The following is a 12,407-nucleotide window of genomic DNA, read 5'->3' as shown; positions in this document are numbered from 1 at the left end:
GGTCGTAATCGGGAAAAAAACGGAAAAGTTCGTAGACAATAAGGTGATTAATAGGTCTGACATCAAGTATGAAAAATATCAGTCAGCATGCGACCAAGTGGAAGATTGTATTTTCTGACAACGTCGTTGTATCTACAATAGAACTTACGAAAAGATGACTTCAAACGAGACTGTTGATAGTCCTGTTTTATCAACTTGTTTGTCGATAGCTTACCTCGCCTTAGAAACTGTTCATACAAGGAGCATGCCCTTGTGTGTCGAATTAACAGAGACAAAAACACCATATGCAGGTGATGAAGGTATATTGCTACATAAGTAAGGAAAGTTGACAATAGAAAAATGGAAGTCATCGCGTTTAACATAAAGTTTTGTTGTAAGGTTACCATTAATGTCTATTTCCAGTAAAATTTCTAGATAAAAAATAGATGATGCAGGCTCAGTGGTATCTTTTATTTCAAGTTCACTGGGATATATCGAGTCGACGTAATGGAAATATGGAAATAACAATTGTTAATTGTTATTAATTTATAATACGTCGTCAATATACATGAATGTTGAGTTAAGGGCACAGCGAGTGATTTATTTTTTTCACTTACAAGTTTTTGAATAAATATTGCTTCATAAGAATATAAAAATAGGTTTGCTAATTAACAATGGGGCACACTTGGTACCTATGGGAATTCAAACATATTGGTGGAACACTTGATTTCCAAAAACTACATGGTTGTTGTCTATGAGAAACTCAAACATTTTTAAATGTCAACTTCAGAGTACTTGTGTGTGCGATAAGAATCGTTTTTAATTAATAAAATAATATTTTAGATTTCCAATGACAGGTAAGCTTTTTTACGACTTACATTTTTATTGAAGAAACAACTGTCGATGATATCAAAACGCCTAGATTTTAATTTGTCGTAGGGAAAGCTATTGATTTTGGTAAGATTTTGTGAGTTGAGAGTTTGATGTAATTGGATTTTTTATGATCATATAAACGAGCCTGTCTTAATGTTAAGTAAAATACGTCTAGAAATAAATTGAAATTGCCGAAAGAAAAAATCAATCAAATTATTTAAAGATCATTATTCTACGCTTTGCAATTTTATAAAAACTTCTTGATTTTTTTTTGATAAAGTAGCATCCCGTTCGAAGCTATCATAAAAACATAATATTGTTTGCTAGTAGTTTAAATTTATACATGCTTCTTTCTCAAAGACGAAGACTTAAGATATATGTCTTGCAGAATGTTCAACCAACTTATCAAGGGCCCCGAACAGAGGTGAACTAAAATTCTTCATGATATAAAGATATCATCTGCATGTGTATTTCAATTATGAGTCTTTTTGTCTTATGTCTTTTTAGCAGAGATCAGAGTACAAAAGTAGCTACCCATCTTCTCCAAACGTAAAGTATTATAAGACCATCGATATTTTGCTTTAAGTTTTTTATGCAATTTGACACCAGTGGGCGTGCGTGCGTGCGTGCGTGCGTGCGTGTGTGTGTGTGTGTGTGTGTGTGTGTGTGTGTGTGTGTGTGTGTGTGTGTGTGTGTGTGTGTGTGTGTGTGTGTGTGTGTGTGTGTGTGTGTGTGTGTGTGTGTGTGTGTGTTTTGTTTGGGGTTTTTTTTTGTAAAAAGAAGACCGATTTTTTGGACATCAACATTTCAAAACTAACAAAGTCAACAACACAAAAATTGCTTTAATGGTTTTTATTTATTTCCTTCATGTGCGAATATCTGTAACCCGCCGAAATCAACCGGTCTTTACAGGTCCCATTGTTGACATTGGGAAGAAAATTATAATAATTATGATAATAATTATTATTATTCCCACTCCAGGAATGGCCAGAAAGGGCACAAAGTTCCCGATCCCTCGGCGTGGTGACTTGGTTGTAATGGTCATCCTCGGGGTGGTGGTAGCGAAGGAGTCAACTGACAAAAGATTATAAAACAGGTCTCATACATCAGGACATAAGAATTTAAATATCCTTTATTTTTAAAGTTGACATTATTCAGATGTACGATGCAAAACGTTTTAACAACTTTAACAATTCTTGTCGAGGAAAAGGAATTTTATCTCTTTTTTTCCGCCCTCACCGGTGGTGATTAGTTAAATAAGTCAATAATTGACAACTACCATTCAAACTGAATGTTAATGTTGTCATAAAAATGGGGCTATGTGGAGGATATAAACATTATTAATGCTTCATTAATTCCTAACTCTGATTGGCTCATATCTAACTATGTATAAAAAATAGAACATTATAATTGCCTGCACGTGACCTAGGAGGTCAATAAAACATTTAATTTTCTCTACATTCGACAAAACAAATATCGTCAAGTGAAATATCGGGTTTTCAGTTTGTTCGGCAATGGTTTCAAACTGTAAACTTCGCTTGATAACACTCAATTTAATATGTCTTCATCAATTTCTCGCTGAATCATTAAATAAAATAATTATTGTTCTTTTTTATGTCAAAACGATCATTAACCTACCCTCAAAGTATGATATTCAACTCGCCTTCTGCTTCATTTAATTCATTATGCCACCTCATAAAAAACTTACTCGATGTTTTAAAAAATGATTTTTTATCGACGAGCTTTTCTTAATAACCCCAAAATATTAAATAATGTGTTATTCAAAGGTATTCTAATGAAAATTATATTAAAAGTATTTCATTTTAAATAATGGTTAAAGTGATGCACATGTATACAACATATAAACCTTTCATACCCAAGGTTAACCTACCTCATTAATCTGATATATGCCAAATAACTAACATTATCGATTAAGAAAAGAAAAGACTTTCTTACTTTCACAATTATCTCCACTGTATCCATAATCGCAAACGCACCTGAAAACCTCGCCATATCTATAACACTCGCCACGGGAATTACATTGGTTAAGTCCAGGTCGGCATACGCTGATATCTGAATGGAATAGATAGATAGATAGATAGATAGATAGATAGATAGATAGATAGATAGATAGATAGATAGATAGATAGATAGATAGATAGATAGATAGATAGATAGATAGATAGATAGATAGATAGATAGATAGATAGAAGACGTCAGGATAAGCTTTAGCGCTTTAAATCAAAATCATCAAAGGTTCGAAGAAAAATTTGAATGAAAAATCTGAAGCTTTATTGATATTCTTTTGTTATTTTTTTCTAACTGACCTAAGCAATTAACGTCCGGGCTTGTGGAACCTGCATCCGGAACAGGAGTGTCACCAATGTAAGGGTAAAACCCTGAGTCACATTTGCAGGATTTTGGAGATGTAGAATCGCAAAATGCATCTCCAAGGTAGGTGCAATCAGCGTCAGTGCTACATGTACGGATTCTCGGTCCATCACAAACCGAATACCGGAAAAGTAGACAGAGACCAACAAGCAACAAACATGTTTTGGGCGGCAACATATCGACAAGAAACACACGACCTTTGTAAAGGTACTGTCTCGGCACAGAGCACTACGGTGTTCAATCCAGGAGCTTATAAAGGGAGCCGGAGAGATCACATGACTCTAACCTAGTCACACTGCATAGATTAATCAATTAATACTTTCATTTTTGTTACCTTTTTGTTTTTGTTCGTTTTTTTATTGGTTGGGGAGTTCGATCCATTTTCTCTTTTTCCAGTTTTGAAACTGCAAATGATCAGTAGTGTTATTTGGTCAGAACTGTTTATTTCAATTTGAACCAATTCGTCGGATAATCCTTGAGGATTTTCTTTTTAACTATCTTAATTGGTGTCTGGAAATGCATAGAAAACACAATAATTAAGCGTTTAGTTAATTTGAAAATTAAGACATTATGAAATCTATCACTACAATGACTTGTGTTTTTGGAATGCTTAACAGAAATTGTAGGCATCTTTTGATTTTGGTGTGCAGTCAAATAAAACAAAATTCGTAACTGTTTTAATGACAAACATTGATGGCTAAAGCATATTCAACAAATATATTTTGCAGATGTAAGTTGTCATATTGGCGGCATAATTGGCTTCAGAATATCATGTTAAAAAGATTCTTCTTTTTTTTTAATTGAAACTTTTCCTATTCCAAAAAAATAGAAAGCGTTTTTTAATGTCAATCCCAATATTTTACAGTTAAAAGGGGCATGCTCACGATTTTTGTCAAAAATTATTTTGCGATTGTTATGTTAAAAATGCCTCAGTATGGCATTTTTAATAGGCAGCTAAAATTTGAGTGTCATTTGTTCAGTTATAAGCGAGTTACAGAGCTTATCATTCTTCGCTATGTAAACAAAGCTTTTGTTTACATTTTGAATGTTGGAGTGAAAATTCCAGTTTAAGACCTAAAACGAATGTGTTAAACATTAGAAACTGTTTATTTATGCTTAAAATGAGTAAGAAGATAGACAAATCAGTTTAAAAAAGATTATTTATTGTGTGTTTAATCTAAGTAAACAAATAAAGGGCACGAGCCTTGTTTATATGACAAAGAATTGTGAGCGCTGTATCTTGCTTGTAACTCAACGATTGACTCTCAAATTTCATTTGATCGTTAGAAATGCATTCCTAAAGCATTGTAAATAATAAAAACAGAAAAAATAGAATTTGACCAAAATCGTGACCATGCCTTTTAAAATGTTTTATAGACAACAGATTGGGTAAATGAAATGTTTTATGTTTTAATTTAAACTCTGCATGCATTTTTTAGTTTTTGTTTGTATAACTCAACATTAACATGAGAAGTTATCAAGGATAGATTAACACATTCTGAAATTGTATTTAAGAAATATTTTGACAGTTAAATCTTAAATGAGAGCTATAAATCAACGTTTAATAACCTACCGTTTGATATAGCTTTTACCACAACCTGAACGCTTAATGGTATGAAAACAGACTATTTTGAATACATTCAACATTCACTCTTTTTAGAATAAAGGTTTTATTTTATTGTAAGGTCTTATTTCAAGAAGAGTCGGATAATAAATTGCTCATGAAATGATTTGTAAACAAAAAAAAAAAAAAAGTTGGAACAGCATTTTATCAAATCGGATGGGAAAAAAATCAATTGTTCCAAATAAGTTTCTTATATTAAAGCACAGTCAATAGGTAGCTTCGACGTAAGCAATTGCAAATGATGAGAATGAGGATTGTCATACCGAACTAGTTTTCGTCAAATCAGATTCTGTTCTAAAGTTCGGACTTGTCAATAAGGATCGACGTACGACCGATCGCTATTGATAGTATAGTCAACTGTTTAACATGTCAACAATAATCAGATGTTTTTTTAAACACAGTCACCCACTTGTGAAAACCTTGTAAGATGGTAGAACAAGCAATGATTTAAACAGTCTATAAGATTTATACTTGTGATACTTAGAATTCAATTTAAATAGACAGCGTGTTGCAACTAATATTGAAATGCAACCACTATTGAAATAAATTTAATAAAATAGAATTAATTGTCAGTAATGTTTACTCTGGGTAAATTTACTATCTCAACCTCGCAAAACTAAATTACAGAAGTAAAACACATATGGTTTGTTAAAAGCCAATGGGTAGAAAATCTCTTTAAAAAAGAGATGTAAATGAAAAATCAGCATACAACACAGGTTGATCAGAGAGGTTAAATTCGAATCAAACCTAAATTATCTCACTTTTGCCACTCAGATTATATATAGTAACATGCTTTTTATTCCAACTCAACTAAAATCATTTACAATAACCGACTTATCTTAAGAAAACAATATCATATTCAAATAAGCAGAATGGAAGAAATATATTTCAGACCTTCCTGTTTTTCCCTAGATGAATTTGTAAAATCGTTATTCATCCGGTTATCTGATCAGTACCAAATCTGAATTTTATTTCCTTTTTATATGAAAGCACGATTGTTTAATTTACATTATCTAATATATTACAACAAAGCGTGATTATTGTATTCTGACTTGAGTTTTTTTTTAGAGGGTAGGGAGGAGGGAGGTATTTTTGTTGTTTTTTGTTTTAATCAAATCATGAACTTTACCTGTTGTTGATTGACATTTATGTGATCGTATAGATGGAATGTAATAAATCGATTTGTGAAGAAACTAATATTTCTAAAGTTAAAAAAAAATAGATCTTACAAACATCGATAAGCAGAGGGTGCAAACTGATTTAGGAAAGGGATCACAAAAAAGTTCAGAGAGATTTGGAATATTCATATGCATACTGTTACGCATCAGATATGCAGATGGGAGAATGTTTTAAACCATCTTACACATAATGTTAGAGTGTGTAAATTTCAATTCAAATGAAATATTTTAAGATAGTAATGCACATTATCTTTTTTATAAACAATATACTTGAGTGTTGGAAGTATTTGGTGAATATTAAAGTCGCAATAACGATATAATGTATTATGATACCTTGCGTCTTCAGTCACGATTCTTCATTGCTCGGGGTGACAGATGACATCTACAATATCTACCTGACTCTTCCATTTGCGGTACATCCCCTCGGGACACTGAGGTGCAGCGCACGTAAACAATAATGTAACACAAAGCCGTTTTGTAGTTATTAAGCAAGTATCTATGTTTCTGTTACTTTATTCACATTTGTACTTCCTTTTTTTTCTTCTTTGCACAATACAAGACATACAAGAAACTGTGCTCGTCAATTTAATATAGGTCAAGAGAGAGAGGCCGGTAGACTGGTCACGTGATGGATGATTACATTCAGGCAGAATAATCATCCGGAATCAGTCATTCCTTTAACAAAGAAGCGACGTATGACATACAAATGAAGAAAGTCCGATTTAAAGGACGAAAACTGAGTTATTTTTTAGAAGGGTTACCTCCTGAACCCGAAGTGAATCTTTTAATGATATATTGTAGTTATATCAGTTTAAGATAGCACTAGTTATAATCATATACTGTTATTCTGTTATTTTGGTTCGTAAATTGTGCATTCCAAAGATCGTGAAATTGTCTCCTTTTTCTTTCAATATTGGGTATCTTTAATTTGTTTTTAAATAACAGTTTTTACAAAAAAAATATGAACTGAATATGGACTGAACATATTTTATAAGTAATGGTTCATCTATAAGAAGCATGAAAATATCAAGTATATTCACGGCACAAAAACATACGAATAAATAGCGCCAAAAAATGATGATAATAATGTGCCTGTATTTGACTTCGTCCAGTAACTGTTTATCTCGTGATTTCTGGGTGTCAGAAAAGGAGTTATGTCTGATTGATACTATGTGACCTGGTTCATTAGTTCTTTTTCCTGCAGCAAAATACAAGTAGTCATTTACATATACAAGACAGCAGTAAATATATCTACCCTCCACGTAATCAAAAGTGTATTTATAGTTTTACGTGAAAAGCATTTAAATCATGAAGCAATCAAATTTCTGATTCGCGTTTAAATGTTTTGAATTTTCATGCCACAGAGTGCGTGGAAAGCAAGAACTCCAGGTAGTGAATCAAATGATTTGCTGGATTAACAGTAGGTTTGGTAATATTTGAGATGGTATAGCGTTATTTCGTGAGTCCATGACCACCGAGCTTGTTTAGGGGAAAAAACACGGAATAAGTCTGCTGATGAGATTCTTTTTTATTACTTGTTTTAACATCATGATCGCAAAAACTATACCTTGGATAATTAACCTAATTAACCATACCCTAAAAAATTAACCGCATTAACCATACCTTGGATAATTAACCCTGTTTTGGGTAATCTATATAGGTGCAAAACATACGTGTTATTCATGGACCTACCACCAGGATTGTTTGTGTACTACATAATTAATATTATTATGCCTCTAGTTATTTTTCACTTTAAAAGAGTCATTCGGTATATTTCGCTGATTCCCTGAGAATCGCCTTAAACAGACTCTAAAGTCCCTGTAAAACAAACTGATTCCCTGCCACAAAAAAAGAACAAAAAAGTGCATCAGTTCGATTAGTTATTTCATTTAATCAAAGGAAAAGTTGTTTTATATCAAATACTTAAAAGTATTTTTCATTTCACAAAGTATCATCAGGTTAGACATCTTATTTTCTCTATTCTTTATCTTTGGGTTTTTTACTTATTGATGTAATGTACGTAAATATAAAAAAAATATTTAAACAAAACTGAAATTCAAAATTAAAACTAGCAAAAATATAAATCGTTCAAAGCCTGAATAATGTTTGTAATGTATGATGAATAATTAATAAATAAATATGTCTTCAAATATTAATATATCAGTCAGTACACTAAGGATTCTTTTTTGCATTTTAAAATAAAAGGTCCACTCATTGTTACACATAATAAACAACCAACAATGAAACGAATTGACAAATTGGCAGACACTGTTCCGTATGGGTTTTTTTTCTAGTATACACATGTATAAAACCAGTTATATGCAACGTGTTCTGTGTTTTAATGTACATGTATTTACAAGGCATTTCGGTTTAAAGCATCAACTTAAAGTGGACAATACCGAGCCACAGTAACACAAAACCTCTAATGAAATAGTATACTATTATAGTTTGTCCCAAGATATATATGCAGCACATTTGGACGATTTTTATAAAAATACACACACCTGTGAAAGAAGTGCAATTGAAATAGTTAAAAGGGATAATGACCGAGATAATTTCATTGACACATTATCATCTTTCACTCGGAAAAATTCACAGGAACAAAAACAGATTCCTTTCGGAGATTTATAATGGGGAATGTTTCATTCGGAATACACTCGGAATACATCGCGCAATTTTTCAACGCTATCATCCGGGTTTGCTGCAATATAAAATCCCAGAAGACATCATATTTTTGGAGTTGATTTTAATCAACTCTCCTATGCAGTTACTCTAGCAAACCGAAAGTGAAACAGTGTTTGGACCTAAGCAGAAATCTTCACCGCTGACAAGTCTTAGTTCTTGAAAATAATATAAAAAATCGATGTAATGTATGCTGAAGCATTGTTTTGGAAGGAAACTTATCTATAAAAACTTTGAAAATAGTCACATTTTATATATTACGAACAATTTAGCTATTTTTGTAGTCTCATGTATTCCTACGGCAGAGTTTAATATAGTCTCGTTCAACCAAACGCTCGCCTTTCTCCGTAAATCTCCGACAAACAGAGAGGCTCTGTTGTTTGTCGGAGATTAACGGAGACAGCCGAGGGCCGGTTTGAACGAGACTAGAGTTCGATATCAATAGGGCTTAGATCCATACAATTTTTAGAATTGTTTTGATTACTAATACATAGTTTGAAATCTATCTTTAAATATTACACAACATGATTCATATGGGGTTTCTCTAAATTCTTGTCACAAAAGTCTAATAAAATTTCATATTATTAAAAAGTGCGTAATTTAAATACAGACTGGAAACTAATTGCCACGCAAGATAAGTTGATTTAAAGATAAATGATAATCGATAAAATCAACTCCCGTCAGTACTTCAGTACTTTGATTTAGCATTTTATTGAAACCTGATAAGCTAACAGGAGCGTTTTGGCTGGCTGAGAAATCTTGGAAATTTTACATACTTTTGAATGAACATTGTATTAACTCTGAGGTATTTATAGATATCAAACATTGAAAAATTGCGAAAAAACTTCTTAAAGATTTGATTAATGTCTTTTCACTCTTGAAGCCCAAAAATATTGTGAGAAAACAATTTAATTCTTTCGCATGAAATTAATGATACGTGTAAGTTATCCATGACTATTCGTATTTTTCTTGTTAAAAGAATAATTCTGTAGATTGAATCAAGACATCGCCCCCTTTTTTCTGATATTCACTCAATATTTAAGGTTCTTTATGCTTTGTTAAGGACATGTCATCCTGAGAAGTAAATTTTTGCATTTATCTTGACGTGAGCAAATCACCACGAACAATTTGAATACACATTGTTTTATTAACTTATATATCAAGTTTATATAATAAAAATAATATTTTCTTTTAACGATGAAGCTGAACTTCTCTTGAAGTTCATTAAACTTTTACGGTAAAAGGCTTTCTTGTCTACATTATCAAGAAGAAAATTATATCATAATTTAATCCAATTAGCACTCATATATTCTGGTTTGATAAACGTGTCCAGTTCACTTATAAACTGATAGATATCAAATTTATTTCTTAAATAAAAATATCCAAAAATATCATACAAAATTTTAAGAAGCTGCTATCAGCCATTTTAATTTATTCATCAAAAATCACATTTTATGAGATACTTTTAAGATATTATAAGATAAATTAATCAAGATCATAACTTGTTAAAAACCAATAAATATCTAAAAAAAAAAATTAATAGAAAATATATGATTTAAATGTAATATTGAGAAAAAAATTGGAAATTGTATTTTTTGGGGGGAGGGGGTCAAAAAGTAAGATGTTGATTTCTAATCGTAAACTCCTTTGTTGTCATCTTACGTTCTGCGGACGTTTGCATTTCATTCATGTCATTTGCTTTCATGTTTGATAGTGATTTCTGTAATTCTAGTCAGCTTACGTGATGTGAAAGATATTCACCCGTTCCTGTATTAGATATCGTAAACTTGCATCATCTGTTGTATAAAAAAAATGCTTATGTATTCAGTATCTCATGATGGTGTCATTTGTATATAAGCCTTCACAAAATGTCCTAGCGACTTACAACTACAATTAGACTTTGGTTCATCATGTCAGCAATAACTATTGCACTTCTAACGTTTCTCTGTTTATTTTTAATAGGCGGACAGGGCTATGACCAGGTCAGTGCAAATGCTGTGTCAAAACGAAACGTGAATCTCAATGGGAGTGAGTATTTCTAAACAGAATTAGTTAATTTCTTTTATATAAAAATTTGTAAAAAGGTATGATTTTTTTTATTTTTATCTTTGCCTCTTCTTTACCATAGCACAAATAAATTTAGGTATTGTAGATCAGTGAAAATTTTAGTGTCATTTTAGTTAAGAACTTGCTGCTTAAGGAAATTCGGCGCAAGATTCCTAAGAATATCAAAGGCAAAAGTGGAAATGTGATATACACTCTTTCAAAGTAAGTAAAAATATTTTTAAATAAAATTGAAGCTGTGATGATGTTAATGTTTGTTTTTGAGCCGTGAACAAGTGTCCATTGATAAACTCTGTCACACTGCTGTAATACGAAACAGCAAAGTCTTATCACAACTTATCGTAATCGATTCTTCTTAAGAATATTTCTATTTTAGAGTAAAAATAAATAAATTTCAACTGCCAAAAAGTGATATAAGAATAAAGCGACTCAATCCACTTACTGTGGAATGGACGGCAAGAAACGGGGAAATAAAAGGAGAGATGAACTGGTGGTTACGTTACAAGTCCTGGTGGTATGTCTTTATTTTGATACATTATTTATCATTCAAAAATGGTTTAAATCATTCTTATTTATCATAACAAAAGGCTGCTAATGTATAAAGAAAATTTTTAGGGATAAAGGACACGCCTCGTTTTCAACAAAGAGAATTGGATTTAGTGTCACTGTTGTATTAGGTAAGATGTTTGTGAATAAGTTTCCAATGCATTTATATCACAAAAATTAAAAAAGATTGAATTTATGTTATCAAACTTTTAATTTACTTTGAAAAGCGACGATGATCGCCATGAAGCATTTCAATTAGATATATCAATATCAAAGTTTTTGTAAGTGGTAATTATATGATATATCTATTAACACAGTTTGAAAGAATAATTATGACCACCAGTTTTTGTACATTATCATAGCAGGGAACAGAATTCGAGTAAGAAACTGTTCCAGCAATCCCCCGTCAGTACATTTAAGAATCAGAGGACGTTTTTGGAGTTGGATCTATCGGCTTTTAAACAAGGCTTTAAAAAAGGAATTCCGAAAAAGGATTGCTGGATCAAATGGCCTAGTAAGACATATATTTAGCACATCATATAATGGAGAGACTTTACATCTTATTTTGATATTTGTTTGTATTTTTTTTATATATTTCTAATAAGTAAAACTTCTCGCTTTAGATCTGTAAATCGGTCAAAAGTCTGCTAAACCGCGGAGGAAATGCTGTATTCAAACTGTTTAACAATTTCAATGGTTAACAATCTGAAGTTATCATTACAAGGTATAGTTTATATTTCCTCATCCTCATTTTCATCAATTAATATCATATGGATAAATCAAATGTATTGCAAAGAAAATTCAATCTTAATCTTCTATTTCTAATTTTTTTTTTACAGGTTACCTGAATATCTGCATCAACCAAACAAAAATTCTTGTATATTTGATGAGAATAATAAATAACAATAATACCTGCAAAGTTGTATATTATTTCGGTTTTCATTTAGTAAAAATGCAAATCTTGTTTACCTTGAGTAGAGATTGACTTTGTGTGATCAATCAGATGTACTAAATTGTGCACGTCGCGTACATTTAAGTTATTAATAAATAGAACAATTCATGATATTTAA

At 31.5% G+C, this 12,407-nt stretch overlaps 1 protein-coding gene and 1 non-coding gene across 3 annotated transcripts; one reads left to right on the top strand and one right to left on the bottom strand.

The window, feature by feature from the left end:
* Positions 1-1,696: 1,696 nt before the first annotated feature.
* On the bottom strand, positions 1,697-3,458 carry LOC105318811 (uncharacterized). The gene is made up of 3 exons (XR_010710173.1): positions 3,180-3,458; positions 2,809-2,925; positions 1,697-1,926 (listed from the first exon to the last, which is right to left on the bottom strand). It is a non-coding gene; the product is annotated as an uncharacterized protein (transcript).
* A 7,135-nt stretch (positions 3,459-10,593) lies between these two features.
* LOC136272199 (uncharacterized) lies at positions 10,594-12,256 on the top strand. Of its 2 annotated transcripts, none has more exons than XM_066073409.1 (7): positions 10,594-10,755; positions 10,908-10,995; positions 11,168-11,305; positions 11,407-11,468; positions 11,703-11,851; positions 11,961-12,061; positions 12,177-12,256. In XM_066073409.1, exons 1-6 carry the CDS (start codon positions 10,638-10,640, stop codon positions 12,036-12,038), a joined length of 633 nt encoding a protein of 210 aa, XP_065929481.1. In that variant the 5' UTR covers positions 10,594-10,637; the 3' UTR covers positions 12,039-12,061; positions 12,177-12,256. The 2 variants fall into 2 exon arrangements, with proteins under 2 accessions (XP_065929481.1, XP_065929480.1); XM_066073408.1 differs by having other exon boundaries at positions 10,596-10,755; positions 11,700-11,851.
* Positions 12,257-12,407: the final 151 nt, after the last annotated feature.

The sequence above is a fragment of the Magallana gigas genome, chromosome 10 (assembly GCF_963853765.1).
Source record: "Magallana gigas chromosome 10, xbMagGiga1.1, whole genome shotgun sequence".
NCBI lineage: Eukaryota > Metazoa > Mollusca > Bivalvia > Ostreida > Ostreidae > Magallana > Magallana gigas.
This window is presented reverse-complemented; position numbering and strand designations above follow the sequence as displayed.

Excerpts from the sequence above, each read along its gene's own strand:
- LOC136272199 (XM_066073408.1), top strand. The coding sequence starts at position 10,638 with ATGTCAGCAATAACTATTGCACTTCTAACGTTTCTCTGTTTATTTTTA. Across the intron at positions 10,756-10,907 it reads AAACGTGAATCTCAATGGGA|TTAAGAACTTGCTGCTTAAG; the intron begins GTGAGTATTTCT and ends GTGTCATTTTAG. Across the intron at positions 10,996-11,167 it reads GTGATATACACTCTTTCAAA|AGTAAAAATAAATAAATTTC; the intron begins GTAAGTAAAAAT and ends TTTCTATTTTAG.